This window comes from Colias eurytheme, chromosome 6, assembly GCF_061535395.1.
Source record: "Colias eurytheme isolate Ceu_HAF_F1 chromosome 6, ilColEury1 Martin Lab GWU primary, whole genome shotgun sequence".
Lineage (NCBI taxonomy): Eukaryota > Metazoa > Arthropoda > Insecta > Lepidoptera > Pieridae > Colias > Colias eurytheme.
In genome coordinates, this window is record NC_142985.1 from 11,291,995 (window position 1) to 11,319,588 (window position 27,594).

General features: G+C 38.0%; 1 protein-coding gene across 1 annotated transcript in view; it reads left to right on the forward strand.

The window, feature by feature from the left end:
- Positions 1–27,594, forward strand: part of Klp31E (kinesin-like protein 31E) — an 80,159-nt gene that overhangs the window by 32,075 nt on the left and 20,490 nt on the right. Inside the window, exons 4-19 of the mRNA XM_090103165.1 lie at positions 11,776–12,021; positions 12,956–13,280; positions 13,423–13,581; positions 13,792–13,994; positions 14,326–14,562; positions 14,736–14,891; positions 15,352–15,517; positions 15,842–16,036; positions 17,571–17,770; positions 19,770–19,841; positions 19,919–19,999; positions 20,084–20,171; positions 20,477–20,712; positions 21,300–21,461; positions 21,849–21,994; positions 22,217–22,306. Of these exons, the coding sequence (XP_089959291.1) occupies positions 11,776–12,021; positions 12,956–13,280; positions 13,423–13,581; positions 13,792–13,994; positions 14,326–14,562; positions 14,736–14,891; positions 15,352–15,517; positions 15,842–16,036; positions 17,571–17,770; positions 19,770–19,841; positions 19,919–19,999; positions 20,084–20,171; positions 20,477–20,712; positions 21,300–21,461; positions 21,849–21,994; positions 22,217–22,306 (2,762 nt within the window). The remainder of the gene's footprint in view (positions 1–11,775; positions 12,022–12,955; positions 13,281–13,422; positions 13,582–13,791; positions 13,995–14,325; positions 14,563–14,735; positions 14,892–15,351; positions 15,518–15,841; positions 16,037–17,570; positions 17,771–19,769; positions 19,842–19,918; positions 20,000–20,083; positions 20,172–20,476; positions 20,713–21,299; positions 21,462–21,848; positions 21,995–22,216; positions 22,307–27,594) is intronic.

Consider the following 27,594-nt stretch of genomic DNA (forward strand, 5'->3'; position numbering starts at 1 on the left):
ATCTATTTTTGAAACCAAACGTTAAAGAATCGACATTTCGGGAACAACTTGCATATGTTTGAATTGTATAACTTTTGTGTCAACAGTTGCAGTGTTATAAGTGTTTAGTAACGATGTTCTGCAGGTTATTGTGTGACCAAATAAAGGAGTGTAGAATATGAGGAATTACCTACGTAGATATTAAATATGTAGATATTTACTGTCTGATTGATGTTATTATGCGTCCTTGAGTATTTGCTGCTTCAGACGATGCTTAAGTGCAGAAGATTTAAACATAACTCTCAGGACCATTATTTCATATTTTTCTATGTTTTGTAGGTCACTTATTTGACATTCTTTCCTTGGCCTAGAATCAAGCTTCTAAATTACAACTCCAAAAACACTAGGATTTTTATTACTTAGTCGGTCGGAAATTGCCAAGTCATGGACGTGTAATATAGCCTACGAAAAAAGAGTCGACAATTTCGCACGAAAGGTGGCTGAGAGCGGGGTCGCTTGACCTCCAATATCTACGCCGAAGTTTTTATTCTGCCGTAGGTATATATTTCTTAATGAAACAAGGTAAATACCCAACGGTTTTTGTAGTGGGCTGTGTTTGTATAGAAATGGCAAATTTGGATATTACGTAACATTGCCTAACTATGTATTATTTATGATTAGTTTTTCCATTTTGGGTATACAGATAACATAAAATATTGTTTCCAATTTCCATAATTTTGGCGTAATGTGACATATTGGATGAATGATTCAAATTTGTTGCTTTTCGTAATCTCTTAATGCATTCGCAAGGTTCATTCATAAATTCTCAAGGCTGCTATTTGTTTCACTAAAGTAATAAAATTATTTATCTTTTTCCAATTTTATCTTTTATTTTCTGTCACATACATTTGACGTCATTACTCTGAACATAATGTGGCATATATGCTATTATTATCTCATCGTTCCAAAATCAAATCAATCAACGTTCACCCAATTAACCCTTACAGAATAACGTGTCTACTGATTTAATTGTCTGCAAGCTACAGCTACGTAAGCGCTGGAAGTCTATTGTGGAACAGCTTTGGTCTTCCAAAGTGTAGTGATTTAACTGTCTTCGAGCGCTGAAAGCGCTGTATATCCAATGCGGGACAGCTTTGATTTTCCAAAGTGTATTGTGATTTAATTGTCTTCGAGCGCTGTAAGCGATGTTAGTGCTGGTCTTTGGTTTGCCAGCGTTGGCCATATATGGGCGGGCGGCGACGAGTGATCTATAAGGGGCGCATACCGAACTGTTTCCTGCATTCAATGCAGAGAATGGTAACTTGTTGGCTCATTAGCCAGTTCTGGTACGCTTTGTCTGGAATTGTTACATACATCGTGTGATGTAGATCGGGTTGAATGACGTCATCATTTTAATATTGCGAAGTTTGATTGCATATCAGATAGATACAATATTTTTTTATGTAATGCTAGAGTATCATACACAATCAAAATATAGGAATGGAGGTGCAGATCCTTTATTTATTTTTGGACAGAGACTCATAACATCTAAAATTATAGTTAAAATCCGGTATTTAATATGTACACAGCTACAGCAATGATTGAAAAAAATAATAATTTGGAAAATCCAAAAGTGCACGCCTCATAATTTTTTTTTAATAAATATTTATTAATTATTATTTTTGTTTATTTAATAACAATTAAACCACATCGAATCAGACCCTGAAAAATGAAAGGGTTCTATTCCTGAGCATACTCAAGCGTAAGAGAAAAAAAAAAGACCCCTATTAGTAAAGTATTTCGGTCGCTATCGTGTTAACAAGAAAAAGGACCCGCACATACAGACACACGGACGTCCAAGACAGAACTTTTTTAAACTGTTTTTTAACTAGTTTAAATAACAAAAATGACATCAAAAATATCATGAACGTTAAAAATAGTGTTTTTTCTTAATATGTGTGTGTATGTATTATCTTACAAGTGCAATGTATGATACATAAAGACATTTTAAGTTTGAAAAATCAGATGTTTTGCGCGAAGTGACAGTAGTACCCACCTCAACGCTTCGCTTATGAGGCGTGCAATAAACATACAAAAAATATATTTTACGACTCAATATTTCTCATAGGTATTTGGCCTCAAAATATTCATAGTTAAACGATCAAGGTCGAGGACGTAACGAGTTTATGTTGACAGACTCAGCCTTCTTATACCATGGTTACATAACTTGTTGCGGTGTAAGTGAGGAAAGTTGGCGGATTATCTTGTTATAATGTCAATTGAATGTAAGTCTACACGGGGAGGATTGGAGGAGGAAGGAATTGTAAATATATTACTATGATTTAAAAGTCAGTAAAGAATGATCAAAACTCAATGAAGATTTCATTCTGTTTTCGTAATGGAGTTAATAAAATGAAAATGTGAATATTTATGTAAAGTTTAATAAAAAAAATCCAACTGTTTCGTTTTGCCTCTGAATAATTGAACTGAGTTGCATATATTGCACGCCTCATAAGCGAAGCGTTGAGGTGGGTACTACTGTCACTTCGCGCAAAACATCTGATTTTTCAAACTTAAAATGTCTTTATGTATCATACATTGCACTTGTAAGATAATACATACACACACATATTATGAAAAAACACTATTTTTAACGTTCATGATATTTTTGATGTCATTTTTGTTATTTAAACTAGTTAAAAAACAGTTTAAAAAAGTTCTGTCTTGGACGTCCGTGTGTCTGTATGTGCGGATCCTTTTTCTTGTTAACACGATAGCGACCGAAATACTTTACTAATCGAGTCTTTTTTTTTTCTCTTACGCTTGAGTATGCTCAGGAATAGAACCCTTTCATTTTTCAGGGTCTGATTCGATGTGGTTTAATTGTTATTAAATAAACAAAAATAATAATTAATAAATATTTATTAAAAAAAAATTATGAGGCGTGCACTTTTGGATTTTCCAAATTATATTTTTATTAAAACTAAGATGATACAGTTATTAAGCAATGAAAAATTACAACTTACCTACGTGTAAGTACCTACTTACGTCTCTTTTCTACTTAATCATTTGCACGGATAATAAGATAACAGCAAAAACTTCTACTCTCGAAATATATGTAGGTACCATAGAAATCTAAATAACAAGACACTAGAAGTCGTAAGCGCGCGTGACATTGTCGCCGCTCAGGTGGTTACCATTCCACAAGTCTGTTCGTCGCTTGGTGGTCGCTTGTTCAGTTGTTTCTGACACGTGCGTGAGTAAACATGGTGTGTTGCAGCATTTCCCAGTGCGGAAATTCTTCCATAAATTGTAATTATACTAATAAAGAAATAACATTTCACCGGCAAGTATTTTTATTTATAAATATTGCCGTTTTTCCTTAAAATTAAACAATATTTACAAGCAATACGAATGACACAGTCAACCGTTCCTCTCATCACGTTTAGCTATACATTGCCTTTTACTATTGTCAACATCTGACAGGTCGGTTGTTATAACGGCCAGATGTTATCAAATGACAATTACAAGAAGCAATGTACTGCATTGTTAACGATAAAGAGTAAATAGTCGCAAGCTAGTGATGTGATGTGTTAAAATTTTTCGATATCGTAATACGATGTTTTTTTGCATAAATAATTGGATTATATTTTAATTTGAATTCTATTTTATTTTTATAACTGATATATAACTTTTTAAACTAAGTACATCGATCGAAAATGATTATTTTCGGACAATTTTACTGTCGATACAGAATCACATTAATTAAATATACAATAAAGGACATTCTTCGCTTAGGTTGACAAAACTATTTTATGTTAAATATATTCTTTGTAGATTTCCACAACGCCGTCCTGACATTAAGGACGAATGGATATCCGCGACTGGGAAAAGAAATTGGTTCCCTACAGGCTATAGTAGGATATGTTAAAAACATTTCAAAGAAGATGATTTCAATGTCACAACAAAAAGACGTACATTAAGTAATTGTTATAACTCTTACAATTTTTGGTGGTCTGGCGCGGTTCTGCATCAGGTGTTCGAGATTTTCAAATTTAAACTCTCAGTTTCCAAACCCCCTCCATTTTTTTTAATATATAATGTACAGACACGGTTTTATTATTTGTATATACTAGTTTGTATATATAGATAAATAAATATACAAGTACATAAATATATAAGTACATAACATGTTTTTATTTCTTATACCTATATGTACCTACAGTCTGCCGTGGGCCCACGAGATGAGCCTACCACTGTATTAAAATCAACAACTATGTATATATTTCTTACTTGTTAACTATCACTTAACTATCGATAACAAGGCTGATGAAGTCTTACATCACTAAAGCGTTGAATGAACGTTAATGAAATTTCAACCTTATTTCTATGCGTTGAGGTTAAAAGTTATATCTATCAAAAATTAACGCCCTCTGTTGTCGAGTAGCCGAACTTTTTCGTATTTTAAACCGTAAAGTCGTGATTTAGGGTACACATTAAAATGCGAAATTTATTATTTATGTTAGTTTTCATTAAAATGAAGCTGTCCAATAAAAGGCATAGTTTACTTGTGTGAACTGTCTAGATATCGTTTTAAATGTGTGGATTTTGGCGACAGTGGTTTTCATACTAATTATGACATAATAGCACTTCTATGTGTCTTGTTATTTAGATTTCTATGGTAGGTACCCATGGTAGGTACACACGTCAAATGATCAACGTCATAATGTACCATGATCACTTAATATTCTGATGTCATTTGTTATGCGGATATATTTATGCGAAATAATTATGTTTCCCATTTTGTTTAATGATTCTAAATTATGCGATATACCTTTGTCTTTATGTTAGCGATGAATAAAACACCTATCTAGTTACTAGAAAACAACAATGATAAAGAATTTTGAGTATCTATGTATGTTTGAAATGGCTGGACTGATGGTGACTAGACTAAACTAAAACTACTAAGAGTAATTTATCTACTAAATACGAAACAGTTATAAGGTGGCACACAAAGTTCACCATGCAATGCGAACAAAGTCGTGAGCGTTCACTAGTAATTGAATATTCCTATGGGCCTTGGACCCAAAGGTTTTACGGCTTGTAATGTCTGACAATTTGCATGTAACTAGATAATTTACAAGAGGCTTACGTTTATTCTTAACTAGCTTATCACCCGCAGGCTCGCTCGCTTTATCTAAAACCTTTTTTTTTTGTTTTATATAGTAGGGAAATCTTACATAGATACCCCCAGATCCCGGGTATGAAGCTGTGGTTATGTCGGATTCCTAAAACCCCAATCTGTTCCGTCCCGCTGCTTTGAATGGAACTGCGGGAAAAACCTCATAAATTATGTACTAAAACCTTCTTCTTGAATCACTCTATCTATTAATAAAATCTGTATCAAAATCCGTTGTGTAGATTTAAAGATCTATACATACATACAGACATTAGGACAGACGCGGGAAGCTACTTTGATACTATGTAATATCGTAGAAACGTTAATAGGCAATTAATAAAATATCAGCTCCATATAAGCACTGATAAATAATTAGTGCTTTTGACCTCTATAAATGGCAATTCTTACGTACGTAACTCTCATTAGGGTAATGACTTCGTTAAAAGTGTATAGCCGAAATTCGGTCAGTAGGACCACTACGTTATTACTTTTTGTACTTATCTTATTAGTGAGATTTATATTCGGTATATAATTCAACAGTAGTGTATATAATTCAGTAGTAGAACCCATCGATCTACTGCTAATAGGTTAATCTTCTTATATATAAAAACCGGCCAAGTGCGAGTCGGGCTCGCGCACAAAGGGTTCCGTAGCAGCAAATATAATAAATTACAGTTAAATCAACCTATCTCAAAAACTATAAGAGATACTTTGATCAAACCAAAAATCGTTGAAAGAGTTAATTAGCATGCATCACCTCTATTTTTTTTAGAATTTTATACCCCGTAGTTATAAAAATAGAGGGGGGGGGACATACTTTTTACGACTTTGAGAGCTGATATCTCAAAAACCGTTCACTTTAAGAAAAATGTTTTTTAGAAAACTTTATATCATTTTAAAAGACCTTTCCATTGATACCCCACACGGGTATGTACATCGAAAAAAAAAATTTCATCCCTCAGTTACATGTATGGGGGGCCCCACCCCCAATTCTTTTTTTTACTATTTAGTGTCATATTTTTGTAGCGGTTCATACAACACATATTCCCATCAAATTTCATCACTGTAGTACTTATAGTTTCCGAGTAAATCGGCTGTGACAGACGGACAGACGGACAGACGGACAGACGGACAGACGGACATGACGAAACTATAAGGGTTCCGTTTTTGCCATTTTGGCTACGGAACCCTAAAAATGAATCGCAAAATGTGTTGGTAAGCGCATAACTCGAGAACGGCTGAACCGATTTCGATAATTCTTTTTTTATTATATTCCTTGAAGTACGAGGATGGTTTTTATGTAGAGAAAACGTAAATATGTACCACGAAGGAAGCCGGGGCGGACCGCTAGTAATTTATGAAATGAATAGCAAAGCAAGAATATCTTTATTTGCTGCTTTAATACTCATTTGCTTACTTTTTATCTATAGTCCTAAATTTTAAACTCCGTTATCTTTATCCAAGTAAACTTTTATATCATTTTTATTATGACTCTATTATGAGTTGAAGGTACCTTGTAGGCCGCTTGTATAGAAAAGTGCGAAGAGAATCTCGTTCATTTATCATAAGCGGAGATCTCAAATACTAAGCGACTATACGATAATAGCCTAATAATAAATCAAAGTTTGTTTCCTTTAAATGGAAAGCGAGATCGATTTTTGCCCTTAATCTTCCTTCAAACAACACACGTAATGTGTTTGTAGAAGATAGTACCTAATTACTCTTTGTAAATAAGAGTTTGTTTGTAGTATGCAACTAAGCATTCAGTTTAATTCTTAAAAACATGCTTTGACCTTAATTAATTACAGAAATACATTCTAATTATATATGACCATGTGTTTAATGAACACGGAAGTTAATTGTCGCCAAATAAAATGTTAAAATTGTATGTGTAAAAATGCGTAAAAATTATTTAACATAATAAAGCTATTCTACCTGACTCCAAATTTTAATAAAAATATAAACAAATAACATTGCATGCGATGATTCGATTATACACATCAATCAATCACCAAAATTCGGAAATACAAAGGGAACCAGGAAATAATAAATCATGTCGACAAATTTTAGGTTTTAATATTCCGTTTGTATTATTTTTTATAGCAATATCTTATTTTGGTCTCCACCATTTTGCTAAATTTCTTTCGTAATATTATTAAAAATTCTTGAAAAGTCACATGTCATCCTATTTTGAATTTTTAGATAAATAGATCTTTAAAATAATATTTTTTAAAGATTAATAATTCAATAATACCGACTGCAATCCTTTAATGACCAAAAAACGCTAGGCTCTTTAGACATCAAAATATTTCAGCCAATTATGTCACTCATGACATAAGGCCCCCTAATGACTCAGCGTGATTACAATAGTATCAGTGCATAATCTAACGTCACTCCAGGCGCCGGTTTTGTATACATACTCCTACTGTATGCAACTTTAGCACCTATATCATCTAGCTCTTAAGTTATTTCAAGAATTTTCCCCTGCACTTTTGTTGGATCTAATCTAAAGCAATCTACTCAAGATAAACATGTGTACATTCTGATAAGCGGTGATAATGATGACCGTGGTCAAACAGTTTGGATTTTATTTATGTTTGGAATTGTCTTTTTAAACAAGGTGAAAATTTATAACGTTGTACCGTTTTCCGTCAAGTCTAATCGAGTGAGAAGAATCCAGAACGAGCCAAGGAAAGCATTACATTTAGAACCACTGCAATCAACACAATAATTAGGCCAAATTCTACTACCTAATGATTACACTTGGTATAAATAACATCGAAATCAAATACCAGATTAACTTCAAGTTAAACAATGAGAAGAACTAGACCTTTGCAGATCTGAATCGTGGAAAGAACTCGTACCGCTTCAAAAGAAAGTTAATTTAACACTAAAATGAGATCGTCAATCTAGAAAGTGTAATCTCTAATATAAATCATCTCGGCTATCTTTACAGAAGCTATTTGCGCGGAGTCGTGCGATAGTTTTATCGCTTGATATCTTTGTGCGACATAGTTATCTAGTTTTTGTTGATTTATATACAATTCGTCACTCTATAAATATGCTCTGTGGTATGGTCAGTTAAACTTTAGAGACTAACGGAAACTGCTTCTGAAACAGGGCGTTTTATATTTTTCTCTGTAGTCATATTTTGGTTGCGTATTTTCAGGATTAACGCGTACTTTGCCCACCTCGACAAGTTAAAATTATGAAGAATAGCTTTTTACCAGTTATGAATACATGGCAAAGTAGATACTAGATGATAGTGAGCATTTGCAGGGTTGTAAGTGGGAAATATCAGAATTCAGAATTAATCCGACTTCCTAGTTATCTAAAGTGCACACTTAGAAATGATAATTTCGAATGTTCTAGAATAATAGATGATAATTAAGTGCAATTGAACACGAAACGATTTTATTTGTCCAAATAAAAGAGTCCTTGTGGCAATTTAGCGCGTTGGTCAAGCGGAACTGCTGAGTAAACATTTGCATCTTTTACAATGATTACGTTTTTGCAAATTTGCTTGGAACAGTTTCTTTATTTTCATTGAACATAGGATGTACACTTACTGGCATTTTAAGGAGTCTAGTCCAACTTTTTGCGTTCGCCGTTTCATTCGTTTTATCTACATCTCGATAAATGTTATATTTAGATTTGTATTTTTGTATGTTACTAATAAACGCAAAAACTCCTCTAACGTTTTTAAAAATTCTATCGAATTCTAACGATCTATCGAAAACTACATCCTTACCTAGTAGTATAAGGCTAATTTGTATTGCCAAAGCAAAGGAACAAATCGGTCATTTAATGAGTAGGGGTTTTATGTGCTTCACTGGTCGTTAACATGTAGGTTATAACTGGCAGTTCTCAATATAGTGTAACTAAAGCTTCACCGTTTGTGGAAATGTACTGTACGATGGTAGATTGCTAGCCGTCGCATCGCATCAATTTTGGTGAGACCGGAGACGTATAGAATAGAGTGGCTGGCAATAATTTTAAGGATTCCTGACAACGTACCCCGCAGTGTGGGATAATTTTGTCTTGTTTTAGTGAAATGAGTTATCTCGTCTCCGTACCATTTATATGGGTATGGTGTTATTAATTATGACAAATCACAACTGAGTTATGAGTTAAACAATTATTAAATATTTATGTAAATACAAAATTGTATAATTTACCATCGCTTGTAACATAACTAGGAAAAACATTGTCTATTTTTACACAATTTTATTAATATTAAAATATCATGTATATAAAATATTTTATAAAACTAGATAATTTAAACGGACGCAGCTATAAAAGTAAGATTAAATTGTCTATTACGAAAGCGCACAGTGAAAGTGATTATGCAAAACAATTTAAACATATTATTTAATTAAGCAAGTAAGTGTGACGCCGTCGTGGGAAGCGATGGCTCTCGAATTCCAAAGAACGTCTTCCGTAGTGGAGAGTTTATATGAACTTGGCTCAAGTGTTACTTGTTAGAGTACTTGGCGCTTTCACTATAGGAATCAAATTATTTGTAATTCTATCTTCTATGTTCTATGCCCTTCCTTTTCCGTGCAAGGTATGCTGTGTACGGTAAATTGAACTTCGATAGGGTAACTTTTTATAGTCATCAAGCAAAATATTAACTAAGTGAAAGAAGAACGTAGAACACGTTCTTCTTTTGTAATTGTGTTGTAATCAAAACTTTTTAATACGAAATTATTTCAACATTAAGAATGTGACATAATAAGATTCACAAGACTAATTTAACAATTAATGCAAAAAATAAACTATTAACTTTGTGTCTAGATTGCTAATTTCTCGCTTGTTGCTTACGAGCTTTTATCAAGCTTATGAAAACAAATTTAACCTAACATAATGATTAAACAACCTTTTCAATCAAATTATATGATCTTATTTGTATTTTATACGCAAATCTAAACAAAGCATTACAGCAACAGCTTGCTAAACGATGCACCTAATCAAATGTATTTATGCTTTACCTTCCAATTAACAATAAACAACATGATTTACAATTCCCGATAGGCCGGCACCATCAGTAACATGGTCACGTACCCGCTGCTCAGACAGTGGGTCGCCTCAGTTAAACTGCACGTGCTAAACCTGAAATGGGTCTTGTATCTAAGTGTATCTTGATTGTTGCCCGTTATATTGGACCGTAATGACGTCAATGCGTTCATTGTCTGTAATGATCTAGAAAGGCGATGCTAATGGAGATGGTATTGAAAATTATGGCTGCTAGGATGATTGGTTTCGACTTTCGATTATAAGACGATGTATTACATTGTCTATAATATAAAGAAGTTTATTCACAAATAGACGATCATTGCAATCGAATTCAGACTCAAATCTGAAATGTAAAAAGTATGTCTCTAAATACATTGTTTGTTTATACAAGTCTCCGATGAATTGGCCTTTTTGTGTTTTCTGTTTATTTAAGAAATTAGATGTGATATCATCACGTTTACAATACTAACATACATTATTCATTAGCTTGATTGCAGTTTTAAAATAATTTGGAAAATCCAAAAGTGCACGCCTCATATTTTTTTTTTAATAAATATTTATTAATTATTATTTTTGTTTATTTAATAACAATTAAACCACATCGAATCAGACCCTGAAAAATGAAAGGGTTCTATTCCTGAGCATACTCAAGCGTAAGAGAAAAAAAAAAGACTCGATTAGTAAAGTATTTCGGTCGCTATCGTGTTAACAAGAAAAAGGATCCGCACATACAGACACACGGACGTCCAAGACAGAACTTTTTTAAACTGTTTTTTAACTAGTTTAAATAACAAAAATGACATCAAAAATATCATGAACGTTAAAAATAATGTTTTTTCTTAATATGTGTGTGTATGTATTATCTTACAAGTGCAATGTATGATACATAAAGACATTTTAAGTTTGAAAAATCAGATGTTTTGCGCGAAGTGACAGTAGTACCCACCTCAACGCTTCGCTTATGAGGCGTGCAATATTTTTTAATTCTTATAATTCTTACTGCATTCTCTAGATTCAAAAGAGCAGAAACAATGAATGGACTTATAAAAGCAATTTCTCTGCTTCTACGGTTTGCATACTGATTAGTATTTGTTCTACATTACACAATAACAATTATACTCATTTGCAAAAGATTAAAACATGTTTAACTATGTCGTATATTCCTTGGGCGTAAATTACTACCAGTACAGAATTAAATTATAAATTACTAAGAACAGTTACTAATCGTAAAAGAATCAATCAAATGAGTGACTTGTAAATTACCCATTAAAGAGACGGTGTTATAAACATGGCATTGAATATAAAATACTGTGCGTTCATCAGTGCATTAGGTACTTATTTTTGTGACTATGCTTACAACATACAAGGTCTCGAGCAATTCCATTAAATTTCTTGAGATTTGAAAAAAAAGGGAAAAATTCGATCATGAGGCGGGATTCCAACCCGCGTCTTTCGCCTTGCCGGGATCTCGCCTGAGCAATCGAATCTTCTATAACAGCTATTTCGATTTTATGTGTCTATAGAACACTCTACATTCTTTCAAAAGTTATCATTTATAAAGCATTTTAATACAATAATGTAATGAAATTTCTTGTCAACAGACTGGCTCAGGAAAGACGTACACAATGGGAAGCGGTTGGGAGGGCGAAGGTGATCTCGATGAGGACAAGCGAGGGATCATTCCTCGCGCCATACGAGACCTGTTCTCCGGTGCAGAGGAACGGGCGGAGGCTGCGAGGGCACAAGGGCAGCTGCCTCCGGAGTTCTCGGTTACAGCACAGTTTATAGAGCTGTACAATGAGGATATTGTTGACCTGCTGGATCCGGCGAAAGATCCGTATGCTAAGGTTGGTGTCATTCTTCATATGTTCAGTTTTCTCAAAAAGTCAAACGTACTTGGTAAAGAAAACATCATACACTTTTGTGCTAACTATTGTACTGTTATATTTAAATAAAGCTCCGATGAAAAATTAATTTTTCATCGGAGAAATTCATAATTCTATCTCTTGTTGGATTAATCCAACAAGAGATAGAATTATGAATTTCTTGTAAAGAAGACACATTGCACTAAAATAATATAAAGATGAACCCCTGCAACATAACTTGTTTAGAGAATTCTCATTGAACGTATTTATCATAATAATTGTCTTACTACACCAAAGCAAACCAAATACGAACTTCATGGTGCAATGGAAACACTTTCACTAGTCCATGAATCCGAGAACAATATGCATCGTGAGACTTTAAGTCACGCGCGTGTCTGAGTGAGTACGATGATAAATATTTACCTTTAAAGTACACTTTGATTGGCATTGTTTATATGGAATGTAAATTTCGAAACCCTCTGGACCAAATTAAATCTTACTTGATCGTAAAACTTCTGCTGCCAAAATTCTCTATTTAACATAACTCTACATCTATTCAACTCATGTGTTTAGAAAATAGAAATAAAGACCACAATAAAAACACAACCTTGTTTTTACCATTGATGTTAAACTCAAATTGTAGATAGTTTACATCATCGTACTAATTGCTGGTAATTGAATCAATTGGCGTAGAATTAGACTTAGAATGTGAATTATTCCATGCTGATTTATTTATTGGTCTAAATCTTAATTTTGATGAAGATATGACCCACAGTATAATTGGTATGAACTTACGTATTGCATTGTTTCATTCTTAAAACATCTGCAACAATTAAATTGTACCCTGATTTCTATACACCAGTTAGCTTAAAAGCACCATAATTGTTTCACATATTATTTATCTCTGTTCCTACAGAGTAATTTAAGGATAACAGAAGATGGTTGCGGCGGTGTACGCATAGTTGGTGCATCCATTCGCGCTGTAAGAGGCATCAAGGAAGCTCTAGGTGCACTCCGAGCCGGGGCATTGGCTCGAACAACAGCAGCTACAAACATGAACTCATCATCATCAAGATCACATGCAGTATTCACTCTAATGCTGCGGCAGAGGAGGCTGGCCGCGGACCAAGATGGCACGAGAGAAATGGAAACCGATGGAGAGACTCCGGAACAGTATGAGACTTTGACGGCCAAGTTCCACTTTGTAGACTTGGCAGGGTCTGAGCGGCTTAAACGGACAGGTAATTTTGTGATTCAATTGAACACATTTTTTTTTATTGACAATGTGATTAGAAGCTTTACAGAAAGTTGAGTTTTCCTTTATATCTTAACTACATTTTATTTAGTTTTATTTTGTAACGATGTTATCACTTTCATTTTCAGGAGCGACAGGAGAACGAGCAAGAGAAGGCATATCGATAAATTGTGGACTATTAGCTTTAGGGAATGTGATATCGGCTCTAGGTGATAAGTCGAGGAAAGTGATGCACGTCCCGTATCGGGACTCTAAACTGACGAGGCTGTTGCAGGATTCACTTGGAGGTATGTGCATGGACCTATCGAGTTTTAAGAATGTGTGAACGAATTGATCTTCGCCTGCTTTAAGGAATAGAGTTTATAATTATAGGAAATAAAGTCATTCTTATTGTATCAACAAGTAGTTAGTTATACATATATTGAGTAGAATTCGTTGTTTTGTCAATTAAGCAAAAGAATGACATTCGTAGTATTTCTTATCTACCTTAATTCCAGGAAACAGCAACACGGTAATGATAGCGTGTGTGTCGCCCAGCGACCGCGACTTCATGGAGACACTTAACACGTTGAAATACGCGAATAGAGCCAGGAACATTAAGAACCGCTGTGTAGTGAACCAGGACCTCACCTCCAGGACGATCCACCAGCTGCGGCAAGAAGTCGCCAGGTTACAGCTGGAATTGGCTGAGTATAAACAGGTAATTGGACAATAATTAATGGACTTTTTTCCAGAAATACTTTTGAAATAAATTATCCTTTGTGATTATTTAAGTACTGATAAACGAAAGTTTCCACCAGGTAACGGGTCTGTACTGTGTTACCTCCTCTTGAATAATAATAAACTCAAGGTATTTGGGAAATTAATAGGTTATGCAAAAAGTAAAAATGCAATGACCTTTTGAAAATTTCGTTTCTAATCAAAGGTCCATCGATAAAATCAGACGATAAAATAGTTAACGCATTTAAGATTATAAGAAAAAATAAATTCATAATTTTTCCCAAGTCTCTGTTACACTAAAATATTTCCAGGGCAAACGCGTGATATCAGAAAACGGTGAAGAGGGCTGGAGTGACGTGGTACAAGAGAACGCTATCCTCACGAACGAGGTGGAGTCCCTCCGACGAAGGGTCAAGGCCATGCAAGGGACAATCGAACAGCTGTCAGCGAGAAATAGCGAGTTATTAGCAGAAAAAGCTCTAGGGACTTGGGCGCCGAAGGACGGTAGCCCTGATGCGACGGACTGTTCGCTTACTGCTTTAGTACAGGTAACTTCGATTTTAATTAATGCATGGTTGGTATTTGTTGGTTAAATATGGGGTTCAGAAAGTTATCGAATTAGTTTGATAGAAGTTCAATCGTGTTGTACTTTTATTAAAGAAGAATAAATAAAAAATAAATTTATAAATTATTACTATAATTTTTTAATTCTCGCTTACAGGGATATGTATCTGAGATAGAAGATCTTCGAGCTCAACTGATGGAATCGAATGCGTTATACGAAGCGAGTAGACGACGCGAACAAAGAACGAGACATGACTCATCTATACTGGATACTTCCACCATTATTGATGATGCCAAACGAGAGCTTTATAAGGTGATTTTACTATAAAAAAACACTAGATTCGCAATCAAAAATTGTCTGAAACAAAACTCCTACGTGTTTATTAGGCAGGGTTTTTTAAGACAGATACGAAATAAGTTTATATAGTACTAGATTTCCGCCCGCGGCTTCGCCCGCGTTTTCAAAGGAAAACCCGCATAGTTCCCGTTCCCGTGGGATTTCCGGGATAAAACCTATCCTATGTGTTAATCCAAGTTACCCTCTATATGTGTGCTAAATTTCATTGTAATCGGTTCAGTAGTTTTTACGTGAAAGAGTAACAAACATCCATACATCCATACAAACTTTCGCCTTTATAATAGTATTAAGATGTTCATGAATATTATTTAAAAAGATTTAAATAAACTTTAATCTTTTTTATGTATGTTTAAAAATTCCCTGTTTAAATATAAAATATGAATAAAAGCAATATATCTTTATCGTAACTTTACAGGAAAAAGAACTGCTAGCGCGAAGTATGGGTGAACTAGAATTCCAAAGGAAATTGACAGAGAGTTCGCCGATGGGTGAGAGGGAACGCGCGGAAGGAGAGAGTGCTGGTGACTCAGACCCGTCGGAGGAAGAAGAGAGTGATTCGGAAGAAGATAATGAGGCTAAGGGTGAGTTATAGAAGGACTTTTGAAGATGTCTTTAAGTGAGAAAGAAAAAGACATAGACACAGTTTCGAAAAGTTGTAATTAACGACGATTATTTGAGTTACATAATATGTCAACGTATTAAAAAATTAGTGTTATTTCTACAAAAACAAATACATTAGGAATTTGTATAAAAAAAAAGCTCGACGTTTTTGGTAAAATACTCCTGGCAGGTGGTTTTGGGGCACTTAGTCTTAAAAGTGACTGAAATATTTCAACATAATATTGGGTTACAAAATTTGCACATTTTATCTAATAGAAATTAAAAAAAATGTAAAACGTGTCCAGGTCAGCGTCTCCTGACCGCGCAGCTGGCCGCGCTGAGCGAGGACATCGACACGAAGGCGCGGCTGGTGGAGCAGCTGGAGGCGTCCCAGCGGCGGCTGGCGGCGCTGCGCACGCACTACGAGCAGCGGCTCGACCACCTGCACCAGCAGATCAAGGCCACGGGCGACGAGCGCGACAAGGTGCTCGCCTCCATCGGTGAGTGCGCACCTTTATATCTATTTAGACGTGTTGAGAGACAAAGGACATGTCCAAAAATGTATGAACCAAAAACCCAGAATCGACAGGAATGAAACGTATACCAATGGATTCGCATTGAAGTATAATATAATATTACCAAGGGGGCAACTCCGAAATCGTTATAGTATAGGAGCTAGGAGCAAAATAAAATAACTAAGAAATTCCTTAAAAAACATAATATACATAAGTTTCCGTTATGTTGTGGCTTAATATGACGATGTTATAATGTTTTATCACTTGGGTTACACATAATAAATATCATATTTTACAAGAAACGAAACAAAAACGTTAAAGCACAACATAACAAAAACTCTCAATTTTGTAGTTTTGTTCTTTTATTTTATAGATACTACGATTGTTATAGTATTATATTATGTAATTCTATGGCTAAAGATTGAAAAAAAAAAATCTGTATAGTTTAGGAGCTAAGAGCCAAAAAACAAAGTGAAAAATCGTTTGAAAATAATAAAAACTCGTTATGTTGTATGTTAGAATATCGTTGTTATTCATTTATTTTTATAATTAGGTCTAATTTTATTAAGTTGTATTAATGATATTATAATCTACCTATCTATAATAGCAACTACATTCGAATCTACAACAAATTGTGTTACACATGAATGTACCAGCAAAAGCAATTAATCAATTAAAATTAAAATTATAATAACAAAGATAATCTCATCCACATCATAATAATTTTCAAACGATTTTTTATTCAGTTCTATTGTCTTTTAACTCCTATACTATACCTATTATTATTTTTTATTTCCAATCCTTAGCCACAGAATTAGGCACCAATAATACACACAGTACTATAGCAATTGTAGTATCTTGAACCAAAATAAAAACTACTACTTAATAACGGAATCTTTAGTCAGTTATGTTGTGATTGAACATGATGTTATTATGTTGCTGTTGCTTTTAAAATGTGTTGATGATAATTATCATGTATAACACAAGTGATACAACATTATTATAACGTCATATTAAGCTACAACATGACGTAAACTTATTTTTTGATTTTTTAAACGAATTTCTTACTTATTTTATTTTGCTCCTAGCTCCTATACTATAACGATTTCAGGATTACTGCTTTTGCTACATTATATTATATTTAATTACCAATCCATTGGTATACATTTCATTCCTGTCGATTCTGGGTCATTTTTTGGACATCTCCTTTCGCGCCAAGGTTACCAAGGTTGGATATGGCAATACTGGCACGACATGGAGTAAGGCGACGATATTGGTATCTTTGAACCTTGATAAAGAAGTTTCACTTCTGACACTTGTGCTCGGCATCCACGCTCTTTTTTAAAGTTTGGATGTTTAAGAATGTCGAGTTCTTTTTACTTTTCTAATAAAACAAGTTTCCTAGTTCAATCTTGTGAGTGCGCATGGGCGGCAGTGATCGCCCCATTAGGTGACCCACCCGCTCGGTTACCAAACCATTTCTATTAACGACTAATAACCTGTAATCATTGTTCCACAGCCGCCCAATCGTCGCAGCCGAGCGAGAAGCTGAAGCGCGTGAAGGATGAGTACGAGCGGCGCGTGGCCGGCATGTCGCGGGAGCTGCGGCGGCTGCAGGCGGCCCAGCGGGAACACGCGCGCCTGCAGCGCTCGCAGCAGCACACCGCGCAGCAGATACACTCGCTGCGCGGCGAGCTGCAGGGCTTGAAGCGCGACAAGGTACGTGCCCAGTGCAGCGGCCCAGCGGGAACACGCGCGCCTGCAGCGCTCGCAGCAGCACACCGCGCAGCAGATACACTCGCTGCGCGGCGAGCTGCAGGGCTTGAAGCGCGACAAGGTACGTGCCCAGTGCAGCGGCCCAGCGGGAACACGCGCGCCTGCAGCGCTCGCAGCAGCACACCGCGCAGCAGATACACTCGCTGCGCGGCGAGCTGCAGGGCTTGAAGCGCGACAAGGTACGTGCCCAGTGCAGCGGCCCAGCGGGAACACGCGCGCCTGCAGCGCTCGCAGCAGCACACCGCGCAGCAGATACACTCGCTGCGCGGCGAGCTGCAGGGCTTGAAGCGCGACAAGGTACGTGCCCAGTGCAGCGGCCCAGCGGGAACACGCGCGCCTGCAGCGCTCGCAGCAGCACACCGCGCAGCAGATACACTCGCTGCGCGGCGAGCTGCAGGGCTTGAAGCGCGACAAGGTACGTGCCCAGTGCAGCGGCCCAGCGGGAACACGCGCGCCTGCAGCGCTCGCAGCAGCACACCGCGCAGCAGATACACTCGCTGCGCGGCGAGCTGCAGGGCTTGAAGCGCGACAAGGTACGTGCCCAGTGCAGCGGCCCAGCGGGAACACGCGCGCCTGCAGCGCTCGCAGCAGCACACCGCGCAGCAGATACACTCGCTGCGCGGCGAGCTGCAGGGCTTGAAGCGCGACAAGGTACGTGCCCAGTGCAGCGGCCCAGCGGGAACACGCGCGCCTGCAGCGCTCGCAGCAGCACACCGCGCAGCAGATACACTCGCTGCGCGGCGAGCTGCAGGGCTTGAAGCGCGACAAGGTACGTGCCCAGTGCAGCGGCCCAGCGGGAACACGCGCGCCTGCAGCGCTCGCAGCAGCACACCGCGCAGCAGATACACTCGCTGCGCGGCGAGCTGCAGGGCTTGAAGCGCGACAAGGTACGTGCCCAGTGCAGCGGCCCAGCGGGAACACGCGCGCCTGCAGCGCTCGCAGCAGCACACCGCGCAGCAGATACACTCGCTGCGCGGCGAGCTGCAGGGCTTGAAGCGCGACAAGGTACGTGCCCAGTGCAGCGGCCCAGCGGGAACACGCGCGCCTGCAGCACTCGCAGCAGCACACCGCGCAGCAGATACACTCGCTGCGCGGCGAGCTGCAGGGCTTGAAGCGCGACAAGGTACGTGCCCAGTGCAGCGGCCCAGCGGGAACACGCGCGCCTGCAGCACTCGCAGCAGCACACCGCGCAGCAGATACACTCGCTGCGCGGCGAGCTGCAGGGCTTGAAGCGCGACAAGGTACGTGCCCAGTGCAGCGGCCCAGCGGGAACACGCGCGCCTGCAGCACTCGCAGCAGCACACCGCGCAGCAGATACACTCGCTGCGCGGCGAGCTGCAGGGCTTGAAGCGCGACAAGGTACGTGCCCAGTGCAGCGGCCCAGCGGGAACACGCGCGCCTGCAGCGCTCGCAGCAGCACACCGCGCAGCAGATACACTCGCTGCGCGGCGAGCTGCAGGGCTTGAAGCGCGACAAGGTACGTGCCCAGTGCAGGCTGCGCAGCGGGAACACGCTTGAAGCGCAAAAAGGTATAGTACGATACAAACTTAGTGGCGGTCCGATGCGCAGAAAACAATTTTAGGTAGGTATTAGCGGGACGTTCCGGGACCTGTGCGCACCCGCACTCGCACCTGCAGCTAACTTCCGAGACGCCATTAAGTTTGAATCGTACTATACCTTGTCTATATAATGTGGACGGGTGAAAGGCTACTTAGAAAGTTTCTCATAGACATGGTGATGTCATTTGCTCCTGCAAAGCTACCCCGCAATGCGCATCCTAGACGATGGATGTTGGATAATAAGAGAAGTGGAAAGTTAAATAACTATATTTCAGTTTCTTAAAAATTAGGATATCTTTCTTTTGTTTTTGGAAAAAAAAAATATGTTACATCGATGAAATGTAATGTCAGGTTGAACTTTAAAAAATTTGTTTTTGTTGTAGGTGAAACTCGTTCAACGTATGCGAATGGAATCAAAACGACATGCACAAGCTGAAGCCGCAAGAGCGAAAGAAGTAAGTAAATCGTATTTTTTATTTTGAAAAAATGTCTTATTACAAGTTGTACAACAAACAATCATGTTATTTTTCAGGTAGCTCAACTACGTAAAGAATCTCGCAAGAATGCTAATCTAATACGATCGTTGGAGGCGGAAACTAGACTTAAAGAACAGGTAAAAATATTTTCCTTTTTTAATTAACAATTAAACAACCTTTCTCAAGCGACAATGTTTTATTGTATATTAAATTTGTTATAGGTATTAAAACGAAAACAAGAAGAAGTATCACTGCTACGTCGTGGACACAGAGATAAACTGAGCAGTCGTGCCGCTGGAAGACTACATGGTAATTCTATATTTCCACTCATACTTTGTTTTTAAATTCCTAACCATTCGAATAAGGATAAAAATACCAATTTTAATGTATTTATCCCTTCTTTATAACTTTTAAAATTATCATCACTTCACAATCATCACAATGTGTGGACTATTTTTTAAATTATGTGATCTTCTGTATTACCACAATTCTAACAAATGAATGATTTGAATTTGAATCAATATATTTTATTGGTTCTATCATCATCTAATTAATTACTATAAGATAGTTGTACGTGTTTCGGTCATCGTATGGAATCTAAACTAAATTTACAGACCGCAACCACATCCGCGCCCGTACCTCCGGCCGCGAGCTCTGGTCTCGTCTCGAGTGCTGGCTGTCCCGCGCCTGCGCCGCTCGCACCACGCTCGCCGAGCTCGAAGTAGCGCTCGAGCACCAGCTGCGGCAGCGGGACTGTGCAGCCAACAGTGCAGACCCGGACTCGCAGACGCTGCTCGCGTACTTGAGAGACGCGATCGCGGACACGCAGTCGCAGATCATGCAGATTGAAGTAAGTTTACAAAGTAGAAAGTTGGGCTATCTGTGGTAGTTGAGCACCATTGTGACAGCGGGACTGTGCAGCCAACAGTGCAGACCCGGACTCGCAGACCCTGCTCACGTACTTGAGAGACGCGATCGCGGACACGCAGTCGCAGATCATGCAGATTGAAGTAAGTTTGGATGATTCACATTTCACACACACAAACACATACACACACACACACACACACTCACACAGAGATTTTATTAAATTCCTTTTTTTTTCTTTTATGTTTTTGCATTGTATTCAATCATATTGTTCTATTTCTGTAATAGTGTTAAAGAAGAGCGGAACCTCTTGACACAATCATTTTATTTGCTTACTAGGAGTGATCCAATTCAAATTGAGCACCATTGGGACTGTGCTGGAAATAAAACTGTTTTAATAAAGAGTCTGTCTGCAAAAAGACGTGTGGCACTTGGAGACTGCAACGTTATCGTGAGTAATTGCATAGCGTGCGTAGTAGGTTATTTTCGTTACGGAATTTCTGGCCTCCACGCTCAAGACCCTAGCTTAAAATATCACTTCTATCTCACCTCTTTTATTAAATTTTGCAGGAGGAAAACGAAGAGAACGAATTGCCCCGCCTACTGGAGCAGATAGAATGCCCAGCTGGCCGCTACGCGCTAGAGCGGCTCGCGGCACGTGCTCTACAGCACGCACACGACGCGGCGCGCTGCGAGAAGATGCTGGGTGACACGAGGGCGAGGTTGGCCGAGGTACGTTGACAGTGGCCTATAGATGCAGTGCGAGTGGTTACAACAAGAAAATACTATTTAACCAAAATATATCAAATGTTACCTACATTTGATATTTGGTTAATGAGAACCCGCGTCTTTCGCTTTGCTGGGGCGACGCCTGACCTCTCGGTCACCCGTGATACCGCTTGAGCAATAGAATTTCTTCTACTTTACGTTTTATGTGTCTAAGGCACACCCTACAGTCTACACCATCTATTGAGATGATAAAACAACCATACCTATCAACAAAGTAATTAAGAAAATATACATATCAATCCGATCCTTCGTTATTTTTAATTTCGTTTTCTAATTCACACGTTCCCTCTATCTCTTCCTCTCACTCATTCTCACTCTTATTATTTCTAGTTGGAAGAGAAATCAGAACAAACAGCGAGCGCGCTACGAGCAGCGGACGAACAAAACCTCAACCCGTGGAATTCCCCAGCACTAGTGGCTCTATTGGCACACGTATCTTCTGGCACCTCCACGAGATCTGTGTCACCTGTAGATAGGTAACTTTACAACTATTTTAAACACGTATGTTTGAAGTGAAACTTCTTTAGGCGCGTTGAGAGTAAAATTTCAAGGTTGCGTCATGGCATGGACAGGTCATGGAGTAAGGCGATTTTGGTATCTTTGAATCTTGCCAAAGAAGTTCCACTTCTGACACGTGTGCTCAGAACAGACGCTTTATAAAACAACAACTATCTTTAACTCGTGGGTTTATTTTTCAGTGCTTTATTAGAAAATCGACCGCCGGTCCTCAGAGAGACGAATACGGCACCAACCTCACCACCAGATGACTCGCCTTTCCAGAGGAATACGTAAGTGAAGCGCTCTTATTTCATTAATTCATGCACTAATTGTAAATTAAACTTAATTTTTTCTCTATAATTAAAAATTAATCCCTGTTTCCCTTGGTCACAGCATCACGTGTGAACGGCTTTACCCATTTCGATAATTCTTTTTTTGTTGTATTCGTTAATGTACGGAGAAAAATCTTTAAGGTGATTGCAACGATCTGTTCCCAGCCAATATCCCGCTAGATGGCGCTGAATTCTACATTTCTAGTTTATTTGAGTTTTTGCGTAATTGGAATAGTCATCAAACCTAGGAATAGTCATGGCGGTTACTGAATATTATATTTTATTGAAATATGTTATATCATTGCCTTAAAATCCACCCAATTCGGTAAAATTATGCGTTTTAACATCTGTCATTGCATACAGGGTCGTTTACACACACAGACGTATACAAAAATGATAAAGATTTAACTCTAGATGGCGTGAATGTAAAGCGCGTCACACACGGTGAAGATACTACCTATAATATTTTATCTAATCTAGTAATATTTTATATTACAGTATCTTAAGGTATCCGGTATCAGCGTTCTGACCATCATTTTTCTTTTTTCGCTGTAGAACCGCCATCCTGTTACAAATGACCCACAAAGGAGAATGACCACGGGTGGTATCGGTAAAATTTTAGTTGTGCCACGTATTCGTTATATTGTTAATTCCTATTTGTATTTATAATGATCATATGTATCAATATTAAGTCTTAATTAAACCGGATAAATTGAAATAATAGTAAAAGTAAAAGTTTTTCTTTTGAAACATGTATGACTACGTATGGAATCGGTAAAATACTAGTTGTGTCACGTGTTCGTGATATTGTTAATTCCTATTTGTATTTATAATGATCATATTTATCACTATTAAGTTGTAATTATACAAAAAAAATAGAAATAAAAGTAAAAGTTTTGTTTTGACACATACCTATATCTATCTCTCTTGCAAACGTCATATGTCATAGTTTCTATTTGAAATGTCAAATGAATGTGTTCGACGCATTGTTCGATGTTATTTTGAAATAATGTTTAAATTACGATTTACTTTTCACATTTGTCTTGTAAATTAAAATATTACCTATGTAATAAATGTAAAACTTAACGTTCATCGTTAGTTTAAACTCGATTAAGTAGTTTTTTGAAGTGTTGAATAAAACTATTGTTTTATTTTTATTGTCGCGAACTGCGGCTTATTTACATAAAAACTTTAATCATATCTAAAAGTACTAACATCAAGCTTTAAATTGAGCTATATTTCATCTTGACACAATAAGTTTGATTGCGATACCAAGTGCCATAGTCACTTGGGCAATCTCCTGTGGTTTTCATTTTTCTGTATGGGTAGACAAAACTTCAAAACGCCACCTGCTACGGTTTATATTATTATGAACGATTAGCTTTCCGCCCGCATTTTCAAAAAAAAACCCGTATAGTTCCCGTTCCCGTGGGGTTTCCGGGATAAAACCTATTCAATGTGTCCAAGTTACGTTCTATATGTGTGCTAAATTTCATTGTAATCGGTTCAGTAGTATTTGCGTGAAACACACACATACACATCCTCACAAACTTTCGCATTAGTAGGAAGTAGGATTGTTATAAAAATAAAAGTTATATTTGTTGGCGTAAACTATTTTATTGTAATTTTGGGAAATAAATAATGTCAAAATTGATTACCTACAATAAAACGCAGTTTTATTTTATTACCTACATTACACTATTGTTTTTTTTTTTTATCAAAACATGTATTTGAAGTAGCAAATATGATATTATGCTGATCCAAGCATTTTCACTCAAAACTAATATCACTAATGATTTGTAAAAGTAAATTATTTCAATATACATTTCATAACCAACAAGTAAGAATAATTATTCATACAACAACAAATCAAAAACACTATTTACTATGGAAAAAAAAACAGGAAGGTGAAAAACATATTTACGATTTCGATGCACTCGACTTTTAGTAAAATAATAGGTAAAAATATTATTATGGTTTTGATCACAGACATATCTGTGGTTTTGATTTTAGCTACTAGTATCAGAAAGCTGCGTGTTCAATGCACGTCGGGGTCCCACAACTGTGGAGGAAGGAAGGTAGAATACCTCCATCGAATAAGTGAAGTTTCTCGACATACTCGATTTGCCGGCCGGCCTCAATGAAGATTGTCCGAAAGTTGTATATGTGCTCTGTAACGAAAAAATTTCGCTAGCGCGATTCAGAGTGAGGTGTCGTACAATATACCTAATGAAGTTTTTCATCTTTTTATTTTACTGCAAATACAAAATAAAAATTAAACAATGGTAATGTAAATTCTAAACAAACTACTACCAAAATACAATTAGAACAAAAATCATTTGACTTGTTTATTTCACCCAGAGGCCAGAGGCGGCTCGTGACAAAATTGTATAGGTGTTCACTTGAAATAAAACAACGAAAATACAATAGCGTTCGGGATGATTTATTACAAAAAAATGAGCACCACATTTTATAAATGTCTATAACACTAAAAATTACAAAGTACAGGCTATTTCAAAACGAATTCAATGACTAGGTATCAATAATTAGTAAATCACCGAATTTGCATTCGCGAGCGTAGGTATCCATAGTGTTTGTCACTGACGGTCACTGACCTCTATAACTTATAGTTATAGAGGTCAGTGGTGTTTGTTGTGTAAACATGTATGTATTTGAGTAGTTAGTAGCATATTATATTCTGAATTTCTGATCCATGCCTATTCACTCAAAACTAATAACACTAATGATTTGTAACAGTAAATTATTTCAATAGGTAGGTATTTGAACATTTCCCAACAAGACGTAAGAATAATTATTCGTAGGTATACAAGATACAATAACAAATCTAATACACTATTTATTATTTTATTATTTACTAGCGGTCCGCCCCGGCTTCGCCCGTGGTACATGTTTACGTTTTCTCTCCATAAGAAGTAATAGCTAGAGAGCTAGCGCAAAGCTACCTGTATGTATTTGACCAGACCTGGATTTTTGTGTGTTGATTCCCCTATACCTACTATACATGAGATGAGGAGTCACTAAGCCCAGAGTGGTGGACGGGGCGCGCGCTTAGGTAAGACAGGTGGAAATTTTTGGCGAACTTTGAAACCATTTGACCACGTCTGCCATTTTGATATTTGAAAATAGATTATTATTACTATCGGAAAATAACAATGGCAGACCATTATCACGCGGATAACATTCTGGCAGACACTTATGAAAGTGCTGAAAAAAATACAATTTATTATTATTATTATTATGTTTCTCTGTTCCATAATACTCGGGCACCACCAGAAGGACGGTACCCGGATCTTTGGAAGGCTTACGTGGGGACACGGATCCAACACGCAGAGGCCCTTTCGAGAATTTTAATGTGTTGTGGGACACCAGCCGCAGCCTGCCCATGACTGCACTATAGAGATACAGCCCTAGGCAGTCCGCGGCCGATGTAGGACTATTGCAAGATAAGGGAATAAAATAAACTGGGCTATGGAATGGGATGTTAATGGACCGGAATTAAGGACTATGGAAGACTATGGCACCTGCCTTTCTACTAAAATATAGCAAAAAATTGTTGGCAGGTGGTGACTCGCCCTCTCACTGTATGGGCCCCCGAAATAAGTCGCTGCAATAGTGCGACAAGGGGGCAACATATTGTGAGCAGCTAAGGGTGGAGAGGCGTCCCTGGACTTTAAACTACGATCACGCGCTCCCTGAGGGTCCAGCATCACGTGCCCACTCGCCACTTACGATTCGCATCCACCCTTCGAGCTAAAAGCTCTCGCGACTCCACTCTGGCCGGCCGGTTAAGGCAAGCCAGAGGTGGGGGTCCTGTCCTCGTCAGGCTTCACTCCGACCGGCCGGTGAAGGCGAGCCGGAGATGAAGACAGGGGCCTCCCCCGGGAGCACTCGGTTCCCGCGGGGTCGCTACTCCCCGACACCCCGCCACAAGGTGTCCTGCGGGTTGACTGATTGCACGGGTGGAATATCTATTGTCACGTAGACAATAGATATTCCAACCGTGGGCGATGGGGTCGTCACATCCCTACGCCCTTATTATTATTATTATTATATATAGTATTTGACCAGATCTGCCATTCATATATTTTATTTATTAGGGTCTTAAAAACTTATTTTCGAAACGGCAGACATTTTCATTGCGTACAGACTTCAGCAGACAACAAAACTTTACAGACTTCAGCAGTCAACAAGACTTAGCTTCTACATGGTCAGATGTATATATGTATTACGTTCCCTGACCTTACATCAATGATTTACTTTATTAATGTTTTTATGGTCATTAGCCGCGTCCAGACCGACCGAGCGCGGCTCGCGAGTCCCGCTCGCGAGCCAATAGTTCGGCCGGTGTGGACGGCGCTCGGGCTTCCTCGGGCGCACGTTGGCTCGGCCGAGCGCCGCTCAGCCCCGAGCCATGCGTTGTCGGTTTTTGGCGATGCTCAAAGGCGGCTCAGTCTGAGCTGCTCGCCCGGTGTGGACGGACATAACGACGCTCGCGAGCCAGAATCAAAAATGGATAAAGAAGACAGTATTCGCTTAATACAACTTTACGGAAGCTTCAAAATGTTATGGGATTCGAAAGATCCAGATCATTTAAATAAAAACAAGCGAGTTCCTGTTCCTTTAACAAACTGTTACCGTATTGGTTTCGGTTTTGGTACAATTTTTTAATCCAGATTTTTTGTTTCTTTTTTCTTTTTTTATGATATATCCAGACAACACAAGCGCCGCAGCAGCTAATAAAACGTGGTTTTCCATCGTTATACGGAGATAAACTGAATGCTCAAACCGGCTCACCTTGGCTCGCGAGCGCGGCTCGGAACTTTTCACAAATAGCTCTGGTGCCACGGCTCGCGAGCAGGAAGTCTGAGCGCGGCTCGCGAGCCGCGCTCAGCCGGTCTGGACGCGGCTAATTACATTTAATTTTGAAAACTATGGAATAAAATTTATAAATTTGATGATACAAAACTAAATATACATTTGTAAAGAATCTCAAATATAAAGTTGTGTTGCAAATAACAAATCATCATTTAAATATTTAGTTTATTTCTTTATTTAAGAAACAATTAACAATAATTACAAAACAACATAAAAAAACACGCATGCATTTATTGAAATGTTCATTCATCATCACTATCGTATGGCGTTGTGTGACTCGTCTTCATAATCCATTGAATCGGATTCTGTAAAAGTAAAACGTAAATTATATAATAAAAGAAATGAGTCAT